The 27,180-nt window shown below is 43.3% G+C and overlaps 1 protein-coding gene across 1 annotated transcript in view; it reads left to right on the forward strand.

The window, feature by feature from the left end:
• ANAPC1 (anaphase promoting complex subunit 1) overlaps window positions 1-26,837 on the forward strand; it is a 239,017-nt gene extending 212,180 nt beyond the window's left edge. Inside the window, exons 44-47 of the mRNA XM_082251927.1 lie at window positions 8,175-8,270; window positions 8,504-8,702; window positions 25,524-25,658; window positions 26,477-26,837. Of these exons, the coding sequence (XP_082108053.1) occupies window positions 8,175-8,270; window positions 8,504-8,702; window positions 25,524-25,658; window positions 26,477-26,592 (546 nt within the window). The 3' untranslated portion in view covers window positions 26,593-26,837. The remainder of the gene's footprint in view (window positions 1-8,174; window positions 8,271-8,503; window positions 8,703-25,523; window positions 25,659-26,476) is intronic.
• Window positions 26,838-27,180: the final 343 nt, after the last annotated feature.

The following is a 27,180-nucleotide window of genomic DNA, read 5'->3' on the forward strand; positions in this document are numbered from 1 at the left end:
GCGCCTCACGCAGCTGGATCCGGCCTGAAAATTTAGGCCATCGCTTTGTGGCCAACTAGTCAGGAACTACGTGAGGCGGCCCCTGTGAGAACGACTGAAACCACTGCCATTTGGGCATCCCCCTTCCCTTCCGCTACCACTGGGTGGTCGGCTCCGCGGGGGCTAACATGCAAGCGGCTGAGCGCCCACAAAAATTTAGGCCGCGGCCTGTGGCCTACTAGGCCATGCAGCTGAGTCGGGCGCCTCGTTGGGGGGCAGCTCTAGTGTGTCGTCTTTTGGGCATCTGCCGGGCTGCGATCCGTGCACTTGTGGCTGGGCCTTCACAAAAATTTAGGCCGTGGCTTGCGGCCTGCTAGGTCATGTGGTCAGCTTGGCGCCTTCCTTGTATGTCCTTGTGGGGGCGCTTCATTTTTTTAATGACAGCCTTGCCGCCATTATTGTGTGGGGCACCTACCCCTTTTAGCACTGCGGGACCATCAGGGTACTCTGCCTGCGTGACCACGTCACGGCGGGCGGCCTCTTTTAAGGGGGCTATTTCCTATTATGCCCTCTATGAAGGGCTTAGAGGAAGACCCCCTTTTTTTTTTTGCGGGGTCCAGTAGGTGGTCCATTCGTGGGCCCTTGGTCGGTGTCCCCTTTGTGGGTTCGCAGTTGGCGACCTCCCCTGATTGTAATGTTTTCCAGGTGAGCTTAGTATATAGCGACCCTACTGGGTCTGCGTCCACGCACCCTGAGTGCTTAGATAGTGAGGATGTTTCCTCTGCTCCTCTAGCCACACATGAAAATGTGCTGGTGGATGCACTGTTTGTGTCAGTGCAGGACATTTTAAAAAAGGAAGTTGTGGCTGATGCGTCAGAGGCACCAGTTCCGTTTGGCACCCACAGGCACTCCAAAGTTGCTAGGGTGTTCCCTTTTCCGCTTACTTTGACAACATTGTCATGAAACAGAGGGGTTGTCCAAAACGCAGTGGTTCCTAAGTGCTTTTTGCTTGAGGTGTCCTTATGAGGATAAACTGCGTTAAAGGTGGACCGTCCCACCTGTAGTGGACTCGTCGATTTCCAGGGTAAATAAAGCTACCTTCATTCCGGTTGAGGAGTCCCCAGTCTTTAAATATCCAGCGGATAGGAGAGCAGAGGCTCTGGCCTGCCATATGTTCGCTGCGGCTAGTTTGGCACTTAGGCCGGTATTTGCTATTGCCCTGGGGTCACAAGCTCTGACCGAGTGGGCTAAACTTTTACGCCGGGACCTGGAGGGGAAACCGCTTCCCCCTGGCTTTGTGGAGCTGGCGGATCAGTTGGTCCAGGGGCTACAGTTTATCTATGATGCCTCTTGGATGCTGCTCCTTTGATTTCTAGGCTGCATGGCTCCATGTTTCACTATACATTGTCGTTTTCTTTGAAAGCTTAATTTTTCATCTGTATACAGAGCTATTGTGACCTCCAGCTTTACTTTTATGACATACCAAAGGCATGCAGTTATACATGAGACAATAGCTTTTGATTAAATCACCTTTCAGGAGGTATGAAGTTCTGTTTCAGTGAGCTGTAAGGGTAGCATCAAATTTGCTTGCAACTAAACTAAAAAGAAAAATATACAGACGTAAGCAAACATAGAGCAGAGTACTATAGGTACACAGTTTATACCTTTTCAGCTGGCCCTCCTTGATTAAAACCAAGCCATAAAAGAAATTCGCTCTTCCGGCGACTCCTTCAGTTGAAGCTATTGTAAATGGGTATTTCTTTCTTGTCCCTTTCAGGGACACAGGAAGCCATAAGCCATTGGGTATTACGGCCACCTACAAGAGGATTTAACCCTGCAAAAAAACTTTAGGCCAGCCCAGGGAGAGTAATCCCTCCTACTACCAGCATACCTGAGTTTTTTGGTAATATCCTGGGAGGATGGACATTTTTCTTCAGCTTTGCTTTTTTGAAAGCTGTGACTTGTGATTATTTTTGTACATTCAATCAAGTGTGTTTTATTGAAGTAATAGTGGTCATACAAATAAACATGAATTCAATAAAAACGAAAGACATCACTGTTAGGTAATCATTTCTGGAACCTGAGATTTTTCTTTTTTATAAACAAATTTTTCCTTCTTAAATCAAGACTGTTGTGTACTCGGCTGCTGGTGTTCTCCCACTTACAGCTATCTGACACAGTCTTTCCCAGTCAAGCTTTTGGATCGCACTACATCTGGACTGGATGATGCAGAGTGAGCCTGAAAGGGACTCCCAGGCACAGGGCATTGTGTGGGCATTTTCCAGGCTGGCATTTTCCAGGCTGGTTCTTATTAACTGCAGGGCACTTTCCAGGTCCAAAGCTGCTGGCATTTTCCTCTGTGCTTGCCCTGTCTTTGAAGAATCCACTAGTGATTAGGTCTTTTGGGCCAGACATCAGGAGCTTCTTCATTCATATTGGTTGCTGGTCTCCTGATCCCCGCCAGCTTTGCTGTAGAAGTTAACACTGTTTGACAGAGTGCTGACTTCATTCCGCTGGGTCAAGCACGCAATCAGTGTTCTTATTTAAAACAAGCAACCTATGCAATGCAACATTCTGTCATTGTGTAACAAGTCAATTTTGTCTCTGGATTAATCGATTTGATTAATGTCAACGACCAGGCTATTTCTGTTTAGATGGCTGTAGGATCTGACATTGGAGTCAGGGAAGTTTGTTGCTTCCTGCTCAAAGACTCTGACGACTGATACCAGCCTGGGGGACATGGGGGGGGGGGGGGGGTTCCTGGGCACATTACAGTACAGAGGACTTGGATGCTGCAGGATCAAGATGATGGACATTGCAATGATCCTCATTGCTCCAGATCAACCTAGACATATATGGTACATTGTAAACCCTCTGTGGTCTATCATCAGCCCTAAAAAGTATACTTTGCTTGGTGTAAGTCTAAGGGTTTTCACCACAGGGCTTTCTTTATTGATCAGATCCTCTCTTTTATGAAGTAGGGTTGAGACCAATTTAGCTCATAGCACCATCAAGTGCTAAGACTGTTGGTTTCCTACTCTCTGATATGACCTTTGTGTAGGGGCGTACAATGTGGTCCCGCAAGTCTGATCCCCCCTTATCTCTATAGGGCTTGTATCTGGTTCTTTTAAAACTTCATAAGTCTCTATTTCTCCTCTCGTCTGTGACCCACATTTCTTATGGCCATCACGTTGGCTAGGCATGTGTTTGAGCTGCTAACTTTATCCTGCAAGGAACCCTTTTTGGTCCTGCACAGGGACAAGATGATATTGTGTCCCAGGAATTCCTTTTTTCCCCAAGATAGTCTTTGCTTTCCACCTAATGGACACTGTTCTTCTAACCCTGTATTACGTTCTAGCTTACCTTCCATCTATCTGGTTCCATGCTTCTCCTTCCAATTCTAGGTGGTTCAGATAGACCATTGCTCAGGCCTTTGATCTTAAGAATCAGGTTCCCCCTTTCCAGTTAAAGTGATTGTAAACCTTTGAAATTCAAAATTAACCAAGCATATCCTTTTTATAAAATATACTTGCTTCAATTATTAGTGTCAAGTATGAATCCTAGACGTGCTTTCCTTCTGCATACTCCACTTCTGGCAGTTTTCTCAGACACCATGTATTTCATCATGACAACCATCACCCCAGCACACAGCGGGTGATTAACAGCATCGCTAAACTGACAATGTGCATGTTTTCCAAAAAGGCTGTGTAAAGGGGTTGTGTGCATTCCCTGCACTCAGGTCTCAGATTACACTCATCTCTGCTGTGTACAATGAAGTTTGTGACATCAGATCCCCTCTCTCTGCTTTCTGGAAGCTGAGAAATAAACATCTCCTTTGTGTACTTTAGAGGGCTCTGGAGAAGAGAGGTTGCAACGAAAAGGGGACAACTAATGTGGGAGGATTTGCTGTATCATTGTTTATAACCTAAAGCTAGTCATTTCATTTGGGCTTATGTAAAGGTTTATTAACATTTTAAGGCTCCTTCCAATAGAGCAGGGGTCTCCAAACTGTGGCTCGGGGACCGGATGCGGGCCTTTGCTTGACTTTATCTGGCCCTTGAGGCACTACTCCAGCCACTGATACAAGGCTCTGTTCCCTCCACTGACACCAACAAGGCACTATTCCTCCCACTGACACCAGTGAAGGGCCACATTCCTTCCACTGATGCCAATAATGGGGCACTATTCCCCAACTGCTGTTCACTTGGTCCTGAGCTGTGATATTCATGCTTGTACTTTATGGAAGATTAAGATAAACGCCCTAGAACTTTCCCAGCTTTGGGAGTTTGGTCAACCTTTTAGCTTTCATCCTTGGGGCACTATTCCTCGCACTGATACCAACAATTGGATATTGAGTTTTCTAATCCCACTGGCCACAGTCCGGCCCCTTCAAAGGCTGAAAGACCAAAAACTGGCCCTTTGTTTGAAAAGTTTGGAGACCCCTGCACTAGAGCAATGAGCGTCTCCTGGGCTTTTCAGCATCAGGCCTCTGTTTCCCAGATTTGCAAGGCTGCCACCTGGTCTTCTTTTCACACATTCACTAATTAGATAGATGTTTCTACCTCTTTGAATGCCAGCTTCAGGCATACCATCCTGCAGGCAGGTTTTTTAACTGCAGGTGATCCCCAGCTCCTGTTGTGTTTATTGGGCATCTTAATATTGGATGTGTTAGTGGCTATTTGCTGTGTAACCTTCTACTTAGTTGGCATTTGCAGGTTTAAGATTAGCTGTGTTCCCCAGTGGGCAAGAAAGAAAAAGTTAATAATATTAAAATAAGTAATAAAATAGTTAAATATTTGTTCTCGCCATAAAGTTTGTTTTTGGAGCCTATTAAAGGACACAGGCTCCACACCTCTGTGTTTCTGATAATGCAATTGGTACTGATTCGCAGCAAAATGGAGGCGTGCTGGCATTAGGACAAGGTATTTATTTATTTATTTTTTTTAAGCTAGTATCCAATCCCCCTATGGGCAGCAGAATAACCCAAAGGTTTAAGACTTCCAGACTCCCTCTTTGTCTTTAGGAAAAGTGTTTTATGGTGAGTACAAAGATCCTATTTTCGGTATCATCCAGTAAGGGACACAGCATTCCAGTTGGGAATGCCAACGCTTTTGCTGTCGCGTTTAGAAGGATTGGACACTATGCCCAAAAAGCTGGAGGCCAGTCCCTAGAAGATACAACTCTTAATACTATTTCAGCTCAGTTTCATTTGATATCCTCTTGGAGGATGAACATCTTTCCTCATTGCTGTTGTGGACAGCTTTTGGATATCCCATGGTATTGAAATTCAAATGCTGTGTCCCGCTATGGGCAGTAGAATGTGGACTTTTTTTTTTTTTTTCTTACTGTATAATATACTGTACATCTGAGTCCATTGAGGCTACGTTCACATGTTAGCATAGCGGATCGCGGGCAGAACACCGCGATTCTGTCCGCGATCCGGAAATGATGGGCCTTGGCTCAGGCTTCTCCTGAAGTTCCTGCGAGGAATCAAGGGCGAGGATCTTCCAATCAGTCTGGTGGCCATAAACATTCCTTGGGGGCTTCCTCTCAGAGAAAACCAGTTGTCCCAAGGGCTAATCTATCATCCTGCTTTACAGTCACTGGTTTTAATGGGTCAGCTATTGAAAGCCAGGTACTGAGGGATAGAGGTTTGTCTGGATCAGTGATTCAACATAGTAGGAGGCAAGGAAGTTGTCTTCCAGCAAGATATACCATCGTAAGTGGAAAGCGTACATTTCTTGGTGTGAGTCGATTGACACTCCTCCTCGATTCTTTTCTGTGGCTCGAATTTTAACCTTTCTTCACCAGGGTGTTGATCAGAAGTTGACCTCGAGTACCATCAAAGGCCAATTGTCTGCCCTGGCAATCTTTTTTCAGTGACCCCCAGCCATGCATTCTTTAGTTTGTACCTTCATTCAGAGGGTTCGACATGTGGCTCCACCTGTATAATCTCTTTTGCCGCCATAGAATTTAAATTTTTCGGTTCTCCAGAAACCTCTATTTGAGAATATTCGGGAGATTCCCTTGTCTACATTATCCCAGAAGGTGACATTCTTTATGGCTGTTACCTCGGCCCGCAGGTTATCGGAATTGGCGGCATTATCCTGTCACAGTCCCTATTCGATGCTCCATAGGGATAAAGTGGTTCTTCGTCACTGTCCATCATTCCTGCCCAAAGTTGTCTCTGACTTCCATTTGGATGAGGACATTGTGTTGCCTTCCTTGTGTCCCAAGCCGGCTCATCCCAAGGAATTTACTTTGCATACCTTGGATGTGGTTTGTGCGTTTCAGGTGTATCTGGCAGCTAAGGAGTCCTTTCGGAAGTCAGACTTGCTTTTTGTGGTTACGGACAGGCCAAGAAAAGGGCTGGCTGCTTCTTTGGCTACCATCTCCAGATGAATCAGACAGTAAGGGGACTCAGGCCTATTTCATTAAAGGTCAGGTTCCACCTTTCCCTGTCATGGCGCATTCTCCTCAGGCGCTGAATGCTTCCTGGGCCTTCCATCATCAAGCATCAATATCCCAAGTTTGCAAGGCAGCCACTAGGTCATCGGTGCATACCTTCACAAAAAATTCTATAAGGTAGATACTTTGGCATCTGCGGATGCTTCTTTTGGCTGCAAAGTTTTGCAGGCTGCTGTTTAAGAGGGGCTGCTCCCTCTTGAGGGGTGTTTTTCTTTAAACTTTTATTTTTTCAGATGGGGCTCCTGTGACCCGGTTAAGGCTCCTGTGTCCTGGTTAAAGGCACTTATGTTTAGCCTTGAGTTATTTTCCCCATCCCTCATTTTATTTGGCACTGCTTTTGGATGTCCCAGTAGATAATGATTTATGGAGCGCTGTGTCCATTGATGAATGAAAGAGAAAATTGGATTTTTGTACTTACCATAAATCCCATTTCTCTGAGTTCATCGACCTACACAGCACCCCCCCACGCATATGTAAACAGGGCAGACTGTCGTTCTGTTACAGGTGAACACAGGGATCCTGTGTTCCTGCTTTTCAGGAACACAGATCTCTATATTCATCTTGTAAGTCCATCCCCCACACAGTTAGAAAGCATCCCCTAGGGACACACTTGACCCTTAACCCAGTTAGCTGTCTTATCTGTCCGCCACAATGTCGCAGTCTCGCTAAAAATCCCTGATCGCCGCCATCACTAGTAGAAAAATATAAATAAACAAAAATGCCATAAATCTATCCCCTAGTTTGTAGACACGATAACTTTTGGTGTAAACCAATCAATATACACTAGTGGCAGAATACATGTTGGCCTAAAATTATGAAAAAATTAGATTTTTACATTTTTTTTTACTGTGTTTTATAGCAGAAAGTAAAATGTGTGTATATATATATATATATATATATATATATATATATATATATATATATTTTTTTTTTTTTAATTGTTGCTCTTTTTTTGTTTATAGCGCAAAAAATAAAAACCGCCCGAGGTGATCAAATACCACAAAAAGAAAGCTCTATTTGTGGGGAAAAAATGACATAAACTTTATTAGGGTACAGTGTCGCATGACCGCTCAATTTTGGTACTTACCTAAAATCCATTTCTCTGAGTTCGACGGACACAGCGCTCCATAAATGATAACTACTGGATTATATTGCCTCCAGGAGTAGGACTAGGCAGAACAAAAAACACCTGGCTATGCCCATGGGCCGTCCTCAGCTTGGTATATAACCCCCTCTCTGCTCTAGGTAATTTGTTTAGTAGCAAGCAGTATTATAAGTATCAGAACTCCATAGAGGGGTGGGTGCTGTGTCCGTCGATGAACTGGATTTTACGGTAAGTACAGAAATCCCATTTTTTACAAGTAGATAAGTAGGTGCTATAAAACTTGTGAAAAAGAGCTTTTTTAATTTTTATATCTAAATATAATAAAGAGAAAATGTATTCAACATTGTTAGACTCTTTCTAAGTCCCTCTTTCATACAGCTAACACATCTCAGTAGCTTTATATTTTTATTTGGAAGCCAGCAAAGGGACTACTATGAAAGTTAATTGGAAATGCCAAGATAATGAATGTTTAATTCTGGCCTATTTAATTATATAAGAGTTTTAGTGTGTTTGAGTTCTGACAACTGAAGCACAATTGTGTAAATACTTTAGGTACTTTTCTGCATCACAAAATACAATTCTAATTATCCTCCAAACTTTCTATAACCACTTATACCTTCAGAAACAGGAAATCCTGGACTTGTTTTCCTCTATCTTGTATGAATGTGTTATTCAAGAGAACCCTGAGATGCTTCCTGCCTACATTGCAATTGACCAGGTAATTTTGATGTAGTATAAGATCTTACTTTCTGTGGTTATCATAATTTATCATTGATCGTAGATTTTTTTCTGGTCGTATTGAAGTTTCTATGCTAATAGGATACCTCAGGAAAGTAAAGTAGAAGGCATTTTGTAGTTTCTACATTTTTTAATAACTTGTCAAACGTAAGTTCCATTGCCTTAAATTCAAGTGGCCATTGAAAAATTTCATTGATACTGTTTTTTTTTTAGGCTGTTCGAGGACTAGAGAGGAGGGAAACAACAGAGACCTTTGCGCTTTGGCAGATAAAGCTGGTTCTAGAGTTCTTTAGCTCACAGAACCTCCAGGAGAGGATGAAGGGAACACCCTGTCGAAGGCTTTTCATGAATTCTGAGTTTCTGCCAGTAATGAAATGTACCATTGATAACACCTTAGACCAGTGGCTTCAAGGTAAAATTCAAAGTTTGAATTCTGTGGGCTTATGATTAGGACACATTAAAGCTGGCTACGCAACGCTGCCATATTAGGTGCAGAGTGCAGATGGTTTTAATGAGGACAATGTAAATATTAATTTCTCTTTCGTTTATTGAACGACACAGCTTTTCAGAATTCTTGAACTATTGGTTTACACTGCTCCCTACAGGAGTAGTACACTAGGCAGAAAAAAGAACTTGAATACAAAAACCGTGAAAAACGTGAAGAATCTTGTGCTTGATGAAAATGAAACAGTGCTCCCGTGAGGATTCGACAAAATCCCACCACCTAGCAGGTTTGCTTCTTACCAGCAGATATAAATGATAAGGGCGAAAAAGGCAGCCAGCTCCAGAGAATTGACCCCTCGTGACAGGAGAATGAATACTATCTTCCCACACCTTTCAAAAGGGTGAATGGGCCTCTTACCAGATACTGGAATTTCATAAGCGTAAGAGAATTCTCCTCCCATCTCTCCTGATCCCCTCTGTGGTGGGTTGGCTGGGAATCTCCTATGGTCTCACGCTCCGTTCGGTCTCCAAATATTATCACCTTCTTTAATATTTGATACAGAGTTGTCTCATGACCCAGTTCTTTTCCAGTCTGTCTTGTAGGGAAGCAGTGACAGGAGGAGCTTCTAGTCTTCTGCTGCTGGTCACATGTTCAAAAAAAAAAAAAAAAACCTCTAGGGCTTAATAACATGTGCCAGTATTTCTTAAATTTTGCATGTGATCAATTTGGAATTTCTAGGACGCTACAGTCTCCATCCTGGCCATATTGCAAGATTGCTAAAGATCTTTCACATGCTGTTTCCTTATAGCAGTAAGGTAAGGGTGTAGTACACCCAGAAGTCTTTAATTTATTGCTCTACCATCCGGTGCTGGAGTCACTTACCTGTTTGCTCACTGATCACAGTTTGAGAGAATTCACATTTTCTGGCACAATACTCACTTGAATGGACTTCTTAAATATTCAAGCATTCTGGACTGTCTAGTGCAATATATTATTGTGTTACATAGTTACATAGTAGTTGAGGTTGAATAAAGACAATAGTCCATCCAGTTCAACCTGTGTAGGTGTGTGTGGCTGTAATCATCTCACATAGTCCTGAATGTCCTGATCCTTGAGATGTAAGTCTAAGAGTCTTTTGAAAGCCACCATACTTCCCGCAGTGACCACCTCTTGTGGTAGAGAATTCCACACTCTTGTAGCCCTAACAGTAAAGAACCCCCCACGTTGCCTGAGGTTAAAACGCTTCTCTAATCGCATTGTATGCCCTCTTGTCCTCATGGAATCCCTTCGACTGAACAGCTTTTTTTCTAAGCTGGGATCCCCATTGAGATATTTATAAATTGCTATCATGTCCCCCCTCAGGCGCCTCTTCTCCAGGGAGAATAAATCGAGCGATTGCAGACGCTCTTCGTAATTAAGGTCCTCCAATCCCCTAATCAGTTTAGTTGCCCTTCTCTGGACTCTCTCCAGCTCCAACACATCCTTCCTGAGGACTGGCGACCAGAACTGGACAGAATACTCCAGATGCTCCAGATGCGGTCGGACCAAAGTTTTATAAAGTGGAAGGATTATAGTCTTATCTCTGGAATACATCCCTTTCTTTATGCATGCTAATATTCTGATGGCTTGGCATTGCATGCTATTTCCTAATCTATCATCCACCAAGACTCCCAGATCCTTCTCCATTTTTGATTCCCCCAAGTGTCCCCCCCCCCCTCCTAACGTGTATCTCTGGTGTTCCTGCTAGTCTCTTTGCTTTCCTATTAAACACTGACCACACTAAGCAGGAAAGCACACTGTGGTCTGTTCTCTAGCTATGCTGGGAACTCGGTGTACTCTCCTGCAATGATCAGACTTGTCCTGACACCCCCCCCCCCCCCCCGCAGCACAGGCATTCACTGGGAAGCTCAGTCTGCTGTTGCTTCTCCTCTCCCCCAGCTCCTTTGCAGCTGAGAGCAGAAGAAATATGTTCATGTATTAAAAAGGGAAAAAGGGTATTTATAATGTATTTTATATCGATACAAAAATGTTTTGCCTTTCATTTCTATTTTAAACTGAATGGGTTGTTTTACAACATGATCATTTACAATCACTTTAACAAGTTTATTTTATTATTTTTTTCTTGAGTTTCTCCACTCTTTATTACCAAAAATAGAAGAAATTTATCCAGATTGGCACAACCTTGGTAAACCTTGCAAGCTGTACTCAGACCCCAAGCTGTGGCGACGGTCTGTAATGTTGCTTCAGGCATTGGATTCTGAATGGGTGCTCAACTTGTCACTACAATGCAGTATAGGCAGCCGCAAGGTCTTATACATAACTATGAAACCCATTCCCTGAAGACCCTTTTTTGTGGTATGCCTCCTGTGACAGGCGATCCCTGGACTTTATATACAGTCCAGCGTCAGGCAAACCTATGCTGTGCGGAATTTCGTCAGAACACTCAGCCTCAGAGTGATGATGCTTACCCTACACTGGAACAGGAACCAGTTTTAACATCTCTTTACTCGATTTTAGTTCTACCTAAGGCACACAGCAAGCAGCCTACCTGATAAAAGTAGAATTTTCTGCTGCACAATTCCTGGGACAACTGACTGCTTTAATACAGCAATCTTTGTCCAGAGCTACAAAATACCACATTCCTTCTCCAGCTCTTCTGTCTCTACCCAAGTCGGATCCCAATACGTTTGCCCTAGAAGGGAATGTGAAGGATATAACAGCAGCGTTTTAAGAATCTGTGAAAGATTTTTCTTCCCCCACTTTATTTACTCCTGAAACGGGAGCTTCATGCATAATGCTTCACTGCTGCCATGCACAAAAAGTGACCGCATTGTACAACTTGATGCTCCTCTTTCTCACCATGCCCCATGGGTACAAAGAGACCTGCAAAATCTAAAAAGACGTTCCCTGTTCATGAACAAATAGAATGTGCAACCTTTGATGACAGGATTTGTCTAGAAAAGATTGTTGATCCTTCGGTGTCTTAATTCTTTCTCTGAGCCCATACTTGAGAATTGAGATCAAAGCGACATCTCACAATGAACTTTTCCTTGGGAGTTATAGGCCTCATGGTACCCTCCTTCAAGGCTATAATAACATATTGTCCACCTGGAACAAGCACACTCCTCCTCTCAGCCTTCCCATGCTCCTGTCCAGCCAAGCAAGTAATTCCCTAACTCTGTGGACCTCAAGCTCAGCCTTAACAATAGGAATGTATTTTCTTCCTTATCACTAGAAAGCGGTAATGACATATGCTAAACTTTCAGACTGGGGAGGAGTGTTCCAGTTCCTCACCATCCAAGAAACATGGTCACTTATTAAAGCCAAGGGTACCTATCAACATCCTGGAGCTCAGAACAATGATGATAGCTCTGCAACACTGGACCACTCCACCCTTCTGCAAGGGCATCCAACCAGGGTGCAGTCAGACAATGCCATGGCTGGGGAATACATCAACTATCAAGGGGGCACCAGGAGTCATGCAGCCTTGGAGAAGGGAAGCCATATAATCGAATGAAAAATAAACTCACTGTTCAGCCATCTCTGCAGTCTCTATTCCAGGTGTGAACAACTGGAAAGTAGACTACCTCCGCCACCACCACCTGAATGAAGGGGAATGGGGGACTCTGGATGTTCACATCATGACCATAAGTTTCAACAACAAATTACCTGTTTGTGACCAGGACCAGGGATCTTCTAGCGTGGGCTTCTGGTGTCAGTTTAGACTAATCTATGCCTTTCTCCCAGTGTGAATTCTACTTCATTTGCTCAAAAGAGAAAGAAAGTCATTCTCATTGACCAAACTGGCCCAGAAGACACAGACATACTTGGACTTCTAGCACACAAACCCTCGGCCTCTACTCAACGGACCTGATCTGCTGTCTCAGGGCTTTAATGGCTTGGCTGTTGAATCCCAAATAGGGTTGAGCGAACACCTAGATGTCCGTGTTCGACGGGTTCGGCCGAACTTTAAAAAAAAGTCCGGGTCCGTGTCCCGGACTTTTACCGAACTTTTCCCGGACACCGAACCCCATTGAAGTCAATGGGGACCCGAACTTTAAGGCACTAAAATGGCTCTAAAACACCAAAGGAAAGGGCTAGAGTGCTGCAAATGGCAGCAAAACGTAATTAAGAGCATGGCAAGTGCTCTGCAAACAAATGTGGATAGGGAAATAACTTAAAACAACAAAAAAAAACAGAAAAATAAAACAATGTTCTTCTTCATCTCTGAAGGACGAGGCCCATATGGAGTAGGAGGGAGGTTAAGGTGGTGGTGGATGTGGCGGTGACATAGGCGTGCGCACAGGGTGTGCTGGGTGTGCCTGGGCACACCCTAATCACCTAGGGCACATAGCATTGCCAGTGAGGAGATGGGAAAGATCTCCCTGGGACCTGCTCTGCTCTATTTCTCCTTGCCTACAGGTACATGGCCCCGATACATTACTCTCCCTGCTGGCAAACACATGCATGTGTATTTCAACTTTGGGGTGCACACCTTAATGCAATAGGCTGCGCACACCTATGGGCGGTGTAGGTGGAAGCGGCGGTGGAGGAGGACCAGGGCCGGATTAACAGCATCATGGGCTTGGTGCTGAGGATTTTGAAGGGCCTTAGGGCCGTGCCTTGCCATGCACCCAGAGGAGGAAGGGTGCAGCCATGCATGCCTAATTCAACATGGGATGCTGTCTCTGAAGCCCATAAACACATCCATGCATCGCCAACTGTCCCTCCTTGTCCGGCCTTCACGCTGTGTGGGGAGGTTCTGAGGGTGCTGCCTGGGGAAGCGAGCATAGAAGCCAGACTTCTGTGTTTACAAGTGACAGAAGAGCGGTAACAGTGAATATGGCCAACCCGGGGCCTATATAAAAGGTAGGGGCCTGGAGCTGCAGCTCCAATAGCCCCTACATTAATCTGGCCCTGAGAAGGAGGACGAGGTAGCCAACACTGCTTCTTTTCACAAATTTTAAATGAGGGTACACCCCAAAAGAGTGAGAAAGAGCAAAAATGGAACAATGGGTGGGTAAGGTCGGTATCCATTGCTATTCTGCATAAGGTACGGAAAAGTCCCGTGGGATCCATGCCTGGTTCATTTTAATGAACGTGAGCTTGTCCACATTGTCTCTGGACAGGCGGCTGCGCTTGTCTGTTATAACGCCCCCAGCCGTGCTAAATACCCGTTCAGATAATACACTGGCTGCAGGGCACGCCAGCACCTCCAAGGCGTAAAGGGCAAGCTCAGGCCATGTGCCCAATTTGGAGACCCAGAAGTTGAAGGGGGCAGACCCGTCATTCACTACATGTAGGCGTGTGCACACATACTGCTCCACCATGTTGGTAAAATGCTGCCTCCTGCTAAGACGTTCCATCTGAGCTGCTGGTGCTGCTGTTTGTTGTGGCGTGCTGACAAAGCTTTTCCACATTTCGGCCATGCTAACCCTGCCTTCTGAGGTGCTGGCGGTGCCCTGGTTGCGTTGGCGACCTCCTCCTCCTCCTCCTCTGCCTTGTGCTTCCACTGTGGCCCCGCTGTCAGATGGGAATGCCAGCAGCATGGCGTCTACCAGCGTGCGCTTGTACTCGCGCATCTTGCGATCGCGCTCCAGTGAGTGAATTAAGGACGGTACGTTGTCCTTGTAACGGGGATCCAGCAGCGTGGCCACCCAGTAATCAGCACAAGTTAGAATGTGGGCAACTCGGCGGTCGTTGTGGAGACACTGCAGCATGTAATCGCTCATGTGTGCCAGGCTGCCCAGAGGCAACGAAAGGCTGTCCTCTGTGGGAGGTGTATGGTCCGTGTCCTCTGTATCCCCCCAGCCACGCACCAGTGATGGCCATGAGCTGGCCTGGGTGCCACCCTGCTGTGAACATGGTTCCATCTCCTCCTCCAGCTCCTCCTCCTCCTCATCCTCCTCATCCTCCAGAACTGTGCCCCTGCTGGACAATTGCGTCCCTGGCGTTTGCGTGTGCAGGAACCCACCCTCGGAGCCCCTTGCGAATGACTGCCCTGAAAGCCTTGGAAATGTTACCTCTTCATCCTCCTCCTCCTCCTCATCCTGTGCCACATCCTCTTCCATCATCGCCCGAATTGTTTTTTCAAGGAGGCATAGAAGTGGGATAGTTAAGCTGAGAACGGCGTCATTGCCACTGGCCATGTTGGTGGAGTACTCAAAACAGCGCAACAAGGCACACAGGTCTCGCATGGAGGCCCAGTTAAATTAAATAGCGGAATAGAAAATATGATCCCAAAAAAGTGTATGTATATCACACGTACACAACCACACTAGGCCCCAATTACTATTGTTTGTACCCCTAAAAGGCTAGGAGTAGGGGGAGTATGGAACAGGCAGCACCCTCAAACCTTCAGAAGTATGAGATGAACCCCAACAACTTGGAAAGGTGGATCTCTCTCACACGTACCAACACAGACTATCCCCCAATTTAACTGATCCCCAAAGGTTTTTGATTAAATAGCGGAATAGAAAATATGATCCCAAAAAAGTGTATGTATATCACACGTACACAACCACACTAGGCCCCAATTACTATTGTTTGTACCCCTAAAAGGCTAGGAGTAGGGGGAGTATGGAACAGGCAGCACCCTCAAACCTTCAGAAGTATGAGATGAACCCCAACAACTTGGAAAGGTGGATCTCTCTCACACGTACCAACACAGACTATCCCCCAATTTAACTGATCCCCAAAGGTTTTTGATTAAATAGCGGAATAGAAAATATGATCCCAAAAAAGTGTATGTATATCACACGTACACAACCACACTAGGCCCCAATTACTATTGTTTGTACCCCTAAAAGGCTAGGAGTAGGGGGAGTATGGAACAGGCAGCACCCTCAAACCTTCAGAAGTATGAGATGAACCCCAACAACTTGGAAAGGTGGATCTCTCTCACACGTACCAACACAGACTATCCCCCAATTTAACTGATCCCCAAAGGTTTTTGATTAAATAGCGGAATAGAAAATATGATCCCAAAAAAGTGTATGTATATCACACGTACACAACCACACTAGGCCCCAATTACTATTGTTTGTACCCCTAAAAGGCTAGGAGTAGGGGGAGTATGGAACAGGCAGCACCCTCAAACCTTCAGAAGTATGAGATGAACCTCAACAACTTGGAAAGGTGGATCTCTCTCACACGTACCAACACAGACTATCCCCCAATTTAACTGATCCCCAAAGGTTTTTGATTAAATAGCGGAATAGAAAATATGATCCCAAAAAAGTGTATGTATATCACACGTACACAACCACACTAGGCCCCAATTACTATTGTTTGTACCCCTAAAAGGCTAGGAGTAGGGGGAGTATGGAACAGGCAGCACCCTCAAACCTTCAGAAGTATGAGATGAACCCCAACAACTTGGAAAGGTGGATCTCTCTCACACGTACCAACACAGACTATCCCCCAATTTAACTGATCCCCAAAGGTTTTTGATTAAATAGCGGAATAGAAAATATGATCCCAAAAAAGTGTATGTATATCACACGTACACAACCACACTAGGCCCCAATTACTATTGTTTGTACCCCTAAAAGGCTAGGAGTAGGGGGAGTATGGAACAGGCAGCACCCTCAAACCTTCAGAAGTATGAGATGAACCCCAACAACTTGGAAAGGTGGATCTCTCTCACACGTACCAACACAGACTATCCCCCAATTTAACTGATCCCCAGAGGTTTTTGATTAAATAGCGGAATAGAAAATATGATCCCAAAAAAGTGTATGTATATCACACGTACACAACCACACTAGGCCCCAATTACTATTGTTTGTACCCCTAAAAGGCTAGGAGTAGGGGGAGTATGGAACAGGCAGCACCCTCAAACCTTCAGAAGTATGAGATGAACCCCAACAACTTGGAAAGGTGGATCTCTCTCACACGTACCAACACAGACTATCCCCCAATTTAACTGATCCCCAAAGGTTTTTGATTAAATAGCGGAATAGAAAATATGATCCCAAAAAAGTGTATGTATATCACACGTACACAACCACACTAGGCCCCAATTACTATTGTTTGTACCCCTAAAAGGCTAGGAGTAGGGGGAGTATGGAACAGGCAGCACCCTCAAACCTTCAGAAGTATGAGATGAACCCCAACAACTTGGAAAGGTGGATCTCTCTCACACGTACCAACACAGACTATCCCCCAATTTAACTGATCCCCAGAGGTTTTTGATTAAATAGCGGAATAGAAAATATGATCCCAAAAAAGTGTATGTATATCACACGTACACAACCACACTAGGCCCCAATTACTATTGTTTGTACCCCTAAAAGGCTAGGAGTAGGGGGAGTATGGAACAGGCAGCACCCTCAAACCTTCAGAAGTATGAGATGAACCCCAACAACTTGGAAAGGTGGATCTCTCTCACACGTACCAACACAGACTATCCCCCAATTTAACTGATCCCCAAAGGTTTTTGATTAAATAGCGGAATAGAAAATATGATCCCAAAAAAGTGTATGTATATCACACGTACACAACCACACTAGGCCCCAATTACTATTGTTTGTACCCCTAAAAGGCTAGGAGTAGGGGGAGTATGGAACAGGCAGCACCCTCAAACCTTCAGAAGTATGAGATGAACCCCAACAACTTGGAAAGGTGGATCTCTCTCACACGTACCAACACAGACTATCCCCCAATTTAACTGATCCCCAGAGGTTTTTGATTAAATAGCGGAATAGAAAATATGATCCCAAAAAAGTGTATGTATATCACACGTACACAACCACACTAGGCCCCAATTACTATTGTTTGTACCCCTAAAAGGCTAGGAGTAGGGGGAGTATGGAACAGGCAGCACCCTCAAACCTTCAGAAGTATGAGATGAACCCCAACAACTTGGAAAGGTGGATCTCTCTCACACGTACCAACACAGACTATCCCCCAATTTAACTGATCCCCAGAGGTTTTTGATTAAATAGCGGAATAGAAAATATGATCCCAAAAAAGTGTATGTATATCACACGTACACAACCACACTAGGCCCCAATTACTATTGTTTGTACCCCTAAAAGGCTAGGAGTAGGGGGAGTATGGAACAGGCAGCACCCTCAAACCTTCAGAAGTATGAGATGAACCCCAAAAACTTGGAAAGGTGGATCTCTCTCACACGTACCAACACAGACTATCCCCCAATTTAACTGATCCCCAAAGGTTTTTGATTAAATAGCGGAATAGAAAATATGATCCCAAAAAAGTGTATGTATATCACACGTACACAACCACACTAGGCCCCAATTACTATTGTTTGTACCCCTAAAAGGCTAGGAGTAGGGGGAGTATGGAACAGGCAGCACCCTCAAACCTTCAGAAGTATGAGATGAACCCCAACAACTTGGAAAGGTGGATCTCTCTCACACGTACCAACACAGACTATCCCCCAATTTAACTGATCCCCAGAGGTTTTTGATTAAATAGCGGAATAGAAAATATGATCCCAAAAAAGTGTATGTATATCACACGTACACAACCACACTAGGCCCCAATTACTATTGTTTGTACCCCTAAAAGGCTAGGAGTAGGGGGAGTATGGAACAGGCAGCACCCTCAAACCTTCAGAAGTATGAGATGAACCCCAACAACTTGGAAAGGTGGATCTCTCTCACACGTACCAACACAGACTATCCCCCAATTTAACTGATCCCCAAAGGTTTTTGATTAAATAGCGGAATAGAAAATATGATCCCAAAAAAGTGTATGTATATCACACGTACACAACCACACTAGGCCCCAATTACTATTGTTTGTACCCCTAAAAGGCTAGGAGTAGGGGGAGTATGGAACAGGCAGCACCCTCAAACCTTCAGAAGTATGAGATGAACCCCAACAACTTGGAAAGGTGGATCTCTCTCACACGTACCAACACAGACTATCCCCCAATTTAACTGATCCCCAGAGGTTTTTGATTAAATAGCGGAATAGAAAATATGATCCCAAAAAAGTGTATGTATATCACACGTACACAACCACACTAGGCCCCAATTACTATTGTTTGTACCCCTAAAAGGCTAGGAGTAGGGGGAGTATGGAACAGGCAGCACCCTCAAACCTTCAGAAGTATGAGATGAACCCCAACAACTTGGAAAGGTGGATCTCTCTCACACGTACCAACACAGACTATCCCCCAATTTAACTGATCCCCAAAGGTTTTTGATTAAATAGCGGAATAGAAAATATGATCCCAAAAAAGTGTATGTATATCACACGTACACAACCACACTAGGCCCCAATTACTATTGTTTGTACCCCTAAAAGGCTAGGAGTAGGGGGAGTATGGAACAGGCAGCACCCTCAAACCTTCAGAAGTATGAGATGAACCCCAACAACTTGGAAAGGTGGATCTCTCTCACACGTACCAACACAGACTATCCCCCAATTTAACTGATCCCCAGAGGTTTTTGATTAAATAGCGGAATAGAAAATATGATCCCAAAAAAGTGTATGTATATCACACGTACACAACCACACTAGGCCCCAATTACTATTGTTTGTACCCCTAAAAGGCTAGGAGTAGGGGGAGTATGGAACAGGCAGCACCCTCAAACCTTCAGAAGTATGAGATGAACCCCAACAACTTGGAAAGGTGGATCTCTCTCACACGTACCAACACAGACTATCCCCCAATTTAACTGATCCCCAAAGGTTTTTGATTAAATAGCGGAATAGAAAATATGATCCCAAAAAAGTGTATGTATATCACACGTACACAACCACACTAGGCCCCAATTACTATTGTTTGTACCCCTAAAAGGCTAGGAGTAGGGGGAGTATGGAACAGGCAGCACCCTCAAACCTTCAGAAGTATGAGATGAACCCCAACAACTTGGAAAGGTGGATCTCTCTCACACGTACCAACACAGACTATCCCCCAATTTAACTGATCCCCAAAGGTTTTTGATTAAATAGCGGAATAGAAAATATGATCCCAAAAAAGTGTATGTATATCACACGTACACAACCACACTAGGCCCCAATTACTATTGTTTGTACCCCTAAAAGGCTAGATGAGGAGTAGGGGGAGTATGGAACAGGCAGCACCCTCAAACCTTCAGTATGAGATTGTGTTCACTGTACCCCACAAAGATTGAGTTCACTGTACCCCACAATGATTGTGTTCACTGCACCCCACAAAGATTGTGTTCACTGCACCTCACAAAGATTGTGTTCACTGTACCCCCCAAAGATTGTGTTCACTGCACCCCACAAAGATTCTGTTCACTGTACCCCACAAAGATTGTGTTCACTGCACCCCAAAAAGATTGTGTTCACTGCACCCCAAAAAGGATGTTGTTCACTGCACCCCAAAAAGGATGTTGTTCACTCCACCCCAAAAAGATTGTGTTCACTGCACCCCACAAAGATTGTGTTCACTGCACCCCAAAAAGATTGTGTTCACTGCACCCCAAAAATGATTTTGTTCACTGCACCCCAAAAAGGATTTTGTTCACTGCACCCCAAAAAGGATGTTGTTCACTCCACCCCAAAAAGATTGTGTTCACTGCACCCCAAAAAGATTGTTCACTGCACCCCACAAAGGATTTTGTTCACTGCACCCCAAAAAGATTGTGTTCACTGCACCCCAAAAAGGATGTTGTTCACTGCACCCCAAAAAGGATTTTGTTCACTGCACCCCAAAAAGATTGTGTTCACTGCACCCCACAAAGGATTTTGTTCACTGCACCCCACAAAGATTGTGTTCACTGCACACCAAAAAGGATTGTGTTCACTGCACCCCAAAAAGATTTTGTTCACTGCACCCCAAAAAGATTGTGTTCACTGCAGCCCAAAAAGATTGTGTTCACTGCAGCCCAAAAAGATTGTGTTCACTGCAGCCCAAAAAGATTGTGTTCACTGCAGCCCAAAAAGATTGTGTTCACTGCAGCCCAAAAAGATTGTGTTCACTGCAGCTCACACACAGAAAAATGGATGTGGATCACTGACACCTGCCTATCTCCAATCCCACACCACACAGCAATATCGATTGTAGTTTGTAGAACACAGTTTCCCTAAAATTCAGCAGACTCTGTCCCTAACAGGATTGAGAAGAGATCGTAGATCAGGATTGAGTGCAGACCCCACCCCCCACACAGCAATATCGATTGTAGTTTGTAGAAGACACTGACCCTATATAATTCAGCAGACTCTATCCCTAAAATGCCTACAACTCGCCCTGCCTAAACACTCCGACCTGTCCCTCAATTCTATCCGGACACAAATGGTTTTTTCCTGCCTATCTTTCCCTAATCAGCAGCCAGCACGTTGATGTGTGCTCTGTCCCTGAATCTAAGCAGCATAATGACGCCGCTGCGGCTGCCTCGAACTTATAAAGACTTGGTCACATGCTTCAGACGGCCAATCACAGCTACTGAGACATTTGCAGGCATGGCTGGGATGGCTTAAGGCACACCAGTTAAACGATTGTTGATTGGCTGTTGAAAGCCCGCCATGAAAAGAGCGCCAAAGCATGCAAAACCCGGAAATAAAACGACCGAACACGGATTTTTACCCGAACATACAGTAAAGTGTCCGTGTCCGTGTTCGGGTACAAAAAATCCAATTATTCGGTACGAACACGAATAATACAGTCCGTGTTCGCTCAACACTAATCCCAAATCCTAAATGATAAAGTGGTCCCTGAATCTGTTATTCCTACCTTGCTAAGCAAGGAAAGCTACTTCCAGAAATATCTTATTATCATACGTGGAATTTCTTCTTTGCTTGGTGTGAACATGGGAAATTCAAGCCTAGAAACTACTCTGCCTCACATTCTGGCCATCTTACAATCAGGTCTTGACCAGATCTTAATCCTTTAGCACTGTCATAGGACAGGTTTCAACCTTTTTGATTCTGTTTTAAAACATCTGGCTTTACTCCCCCTTGTTTAAAAAAAAAAGAAAATTACGCCCAAGACCATCCCTTCTTTCTAAGGTGGTATCAGTCTTCTACCTCAGTAAGAACATAGCCACCCTCATGCCCTTCTCCAAAGCACAGGAAAGAAATCTCTCTTCATTGCCCGGATGTAGTCAGAGCAATAAGAGTCTACCTCAAAGCAACAGCTTTGATCAGACCGAGACAGATTCCCTCTTTGTCCTGTTTTCAGGAACTTGCTAGGGACCACCATGCTTTCAAGTCAACCATTGCTTGATGGATAAGAAATTTAATAGCCAAGGCTTATACGCTCAAGGATAAATCTCCTCCTGCACTTTTATTTGCCCATTTCACCAGAGCAGTGAGAGTTTTCTGGGCTTTCTGGCATCAGGCCTCTGTAGCACATATGCCAGATGCCTCTGTGCTACAGAGACCTGATGCTTCTGTGCTACAGAGACCTGATGCCAGAAAGGGAACCACATGGTCTTCCATTCATATTTTTTTTTTAAAGTTTTACATGATGGACGTCTAAAGTTCTGTGGATGCAGCTTTTGGCCACAGGGTTCTTGCAGCAGCACTGTGAAGTTGAGTCTTTTAACCCTTGTTATTGTTAGTCCTCTAGTTGGGCACAGTTCTCATTCATGGCTTGAGGATGTCCCAGGGTGTATGCCTGTGTCCTGTATCTTAAGTAGACATATGCCGGTTTTCGGTAATTCGATATATCGCGGTATTGCATAGCCACGGTATTGTTATTGTGGCATTTTTAAAATACCGAGTTTCTCTGTCAAGTCTGCCTGACTTGTGAATTGATACATTTCAGTGAGCTGGATGACTCATTCACTCACACAGCTAACCCCTTTCAGCATTAAGTCTCCTAACTATAAACAAAAATGATTACATTTGTATCTTTTCCTTCCCTCTGCCAGGGAGAAAGGAAGTTTAACCTCTTAAAGACTGGATCTTTTTCTGACACTTGCTGCTTGCAAGTTAAAATCAGTTTTTTTTTTGCTAGAAAAGTACTTAGAACCCCCAAACATTATATATATTTTTTTAGCAGAGACCCTACAGAATAAAATGGCGATTGTTGTAATATTTTATGTCACACTGTATTTGCGCAGCAGTCTTTCAAACGCAATGATTAGACTTTAATGAATAAAAAAAAAAAAAAAAAAACGTAACAGTAAAGTTATCCCAATTTTTTTTTTTTGTTACACAGAGAATCGTGAGAGAATCGTGATCTTTATTCCAAGCTAAAAAATTGTGATTCTCATTTTGGCCAGAATCGTGCAGCTCTAATAAATATATATATATATATATATATATATATATATATATATATATACACACCCACACGCATAGCAGCCCACATTACATTATTATATAGCCATCAAGCAGTGTCTACAAAAAATGCAGAAAGCTTGCCAGAGCAGGAACTGCAGGTTAGTCGCATGGTGCAAAAGCAGGATGGATTTCAAGGCCACTGAATTTTAAAAAAATGCTGCATGCACCTTTTTTCTGCGGAAAATGAGGGCATAGCAGCCCGTTCAAATCAATGGGCTGCTATGCCTGTGCAAATGTGGGCCGCCAACCCGCATACATGTGAACCGCCAACCCGCATACATGTGAACCGCCAACCCGCATACATGTGAACCGCCAACCCGCATACATGTGAACCACCAACCCGCATACATGTGAACCAGGCCTAAAGCAATAGTAAAGTCATTTATAAAGAACACCTCCTTCAGGTTTAACCACTTCTTGACCACAAGGATTTGCCCTCTTAATGACCAGGCCATCGGATCGGAGCCGAGCGCCAGGACCAGTTATCACCAGTTAGGCCAGACACTGCTTGATGACCTATTTTAGGCCTGGTTCACAGAGTCTGTACTGACTGACTATATAATAATGTGCATAAGTGAACCAAAGCCCCTAAATTCAGCAATGAAATTGAAGTGAGGTGGAAATTTAATAATTTAAATTTAATAATAGAATACCGTGATAATACCGTATACCGTGGCAAAACCTTAATCAATTAATCGCAGCATGAAAATCTGATACCGTCACAAGCCTAATCTTAAGATTAAAATAAGAGGAATTTTGATTTGTCTGTAAATTTCATATTCTGGAGTACTGTATAGGACACAGGCCAGACTCTCTTCCATGGTTTGGTTACTCTGCATTGCTTGCTATGAAACTGTGGACTCGTGGAGTAGGGTAGGGTTATAGGGGAGGCACTCCAGGGAGCATGTCTAAGAAAGCTTTGCCAGTGTCCAATTACCTGAAGGTTTGAGCCTATAACCCAGGGTCTTTGAATATTTTCCCTGTGTCCTGTACTGTACTCCAAGATAAAGAGTTTACAGGAAGTCAAAATTCCTTCTATTTTCTGCTTACCAGTCCTTAGATGTGGTTGCTACATTATCGCAAACAGTGTTTTTAGTTCTATAGTCCTAAACCGCTTCTGTCCCAGGTTGATGATGCCGTTCCTCTGTAGATACAGTACAGTGAGTGAGCATCCTTACCCTAGGAAGTGTGCTACTGGCGGAATCTATTGGTAAACATAAAGGGAAAGTCTGAAAAAAAAAAAGAAAACTTAAGGACCGATAAGCTGTAACATATTACAATTGTTACCAGGACAGAAAATAAGAGTGAAACTTCCTAATGGGGATGCTGATGGCAATAAAAATGTGTCATGGGAGTTTCATGGTAAATTGTGACTAAATGGAAAACCTTTTTTTATTTATTTATTTTTTTCCTTTTGAATAGAGTGGAGACCACTTGTCGGTTTTATAGCTGTCTGTGCCCCTTTTAGGGAGATTTACTCTCTCTATGTGTGCTGTTTACTGTTATCATCAAAAGTGAAAATAAAGGAAAATCACACATTTTGGATAGACACCAGGACAGTAATACAGGGAAATCTTCCAATGGGGACATTAGTTCTCGTGACATTAAAATTACAGTTTTCTCTGCGCTTCTGGTTAAAAGGTATTCCTAATTCCTCCCAATCCAACAACTGAACACCACACTAAAATCCACCCAGGGATAATACCAATGCAATAAAATTAAAAAAGGGGGGGTGAAGCACTCCTATTAACCTTTAGCTTTGAACTCTCTCTTAGTGCAAAACTTTAATAATAAGTCCTCCCAAAACAAAGGGGATGTGCGAAGTGGCACTGGATACGCAAGCACTGGAGTTCTTTTAGAGCACACTGAATGTATATTTGGTCTGAGACGCACCTTTGGTAAATTTCTTGCACTGAAGCAGGGGTATATGAACATTTAGATTAGGAAGCACTTGCAATACAGTTTGCATTGAAGAGTGGGCATGTGAAATTTATGGCGCATAGGGACTGCTTTGGAGCACTTTATTTGTTCATTTCATTTTTTCATTTTACATTTTTGGAATATGCGTGGACATACTTTTTTTGCACATGAGCATAAGATATATACTAGATCTGGTGACACCAGGATCCCCTCACTTTGAAAGGATTTTATCTTTTCAGTAGTCCAACCAGGAAAAGGCCACGAGCCAGGTTTGTCCACATGCGTGTTTTCTTGGACATCATGGGATATGATAATGCAGTGAACATAATTCCATAGGTGTCAATCAGATGTGTTTGTATTAAATCATACATTTTTAATTAGAGAAATATTTTAGAACTAGTTCACACAGACATCTGAGATTAAAAAATATAAATTTGTGCTTTTCTTTTATTCCTTTATTCAAGTTAGTCCGTGGTAAAAGCATCTCAAATGCCTGTGTACTGTACACTTACAATTTCATCACCATGTTGATACGATTTCTTTTTTCGCAATTGATAAGTTTTGTCTGTTAATTTAGTAATACAAATTGGCACATGATGAATATTTCCTTCCCTTATTCCCTCATCACAATAGGTGGAGGAGACATCACTCTACACTCTTATTTAGCTGGCCAGCCAGTGGAAGACTCCCAGCTTAGTATGTTGGCCTGTTTCTTGGTTTACTATTCAGTGCCTGCTCCAAAGATGTTACTGGAAGGAAAACTTGAAGGTTCGTATTGTTTCGTTTCTAATCTTTCATGGTTTGACACACATTATTGGCATGTGTATATTTGTAACACTTCGGCAAACATAATAATATGCCATGATTTCATTCTGTACTGTGATTAAAAAGTCCAGAAAGATTTGATGTACACGGTAAAGGATTTATACACTATATCCCAATTACTAAAAAGGTTTTCTAAGTAGCCGTTCTTAATGTTTTTTTCTTGGTATTCTTACAATGAATCAAAATTACATGTGTAGGCACATCCCCACTGTAATTTTTTTCTCACGGATTTCTATGAGAAATATTGGCTGAATTAGTTTACTTGCAGAATTTGCATAACAGTTCTTCATGTTAATGACAGCTGTACAAATTCTGGGTTCAGTCTGATTTTATATTTCAGTTATGACATTGAGTGATTTTTTTTTTCTCTCCCTCTAAAACTGGCCTCAAGCAAGGCACCTGCATTATAGCACACCACTTTGCAGAGTAACATTAAAAAGATGCAGGTGCATTTTTAGACCCGTTGCGGTGTGTTGGCAGCCCATTCAAATAACTGCTCTGCCTTAATGTACAGTAATGTGCAACATAACACACGTTAGCACACCTCATCAGACCTCACAGTTGTCAAGGGGGAATACCTCACGAGATGCCACTGATTATAATGTATGTAAATGATATGCCTATTCTTGTGACACTACTGTCCCCATTTTCAGTTTCTATTTGTGCTAAAAATTAGTTAAATGAGATAGCGAGAAATTTGTTGACATCACGACCAGACAATTGCTAATCATAAATTTGTTGTATATTTTATTTTCCTCCAGGAAGCAGTAGTTTTTCTGAGCTGCTGTTGAAATTCCAAGACCTCAGAATGCCAGTGAGAGCGTTACTTAGACTTGCTCCACTTCTCCTTGGAAACCCTCAGTCTATGGTCCTCTAAGAGATGCCAGGATGGACAGAACACATTGATGAAGACTAATGTGAATGAAAAGAGTAGTGTATGCTAAGCACTTTGTTTATAGCAGGCTCCTCCTGCAGATTACTTTGTGGTTTATCGAATGGTGATATTTTCAGCTAAATATGATACTCCTATCCGCCATAAGTTGTAAACTCATTACTCAAAATGTGAGTGAAGATGTTAGGCATGATTTGGAATCAAATAAATCAAAATGGCTCAAGATTAGATGACTATCAAAGATAGCAGGCCTATGTATCTACAATTTACATGTAAAGGAAGGATGTATTTCTACCAAAATGTGGCTAAGTAGCAAACATAGCTGTTTTTAGCATGGTCATTCTCATATTCCTGCAAGCAATACATTTTTCACATTTAACAGTTACAGTATATATAAAGAGACCCTTTAAAGAGAAGAATTTGGCTACCTGAAAGTTGTATGGACAGTTTTAGAGGGAAGATACTGTCTAAATGTGAGGGCTATGAGAATTTCAGCCAGATTTTCACCATTTGGTAGATCCAAAACCAGTGTGATAAATCTATAAGGTTGGAACGTTTATGCTGTTTTATTTG

The sequence above is a fragment of the Pelophylax lessonae genome (genome assembly GCF_965119305.1).
Source record: "Pelophylax lessonae genome assembly, chromosome: 3".
Taxonomy (NCBI): domain Eukaryota; kingdom Metazoa; phylum Chordata; class Amphibia; order Anura; family Ranidae; genus Pelophylax; species Pelophylax lessonae.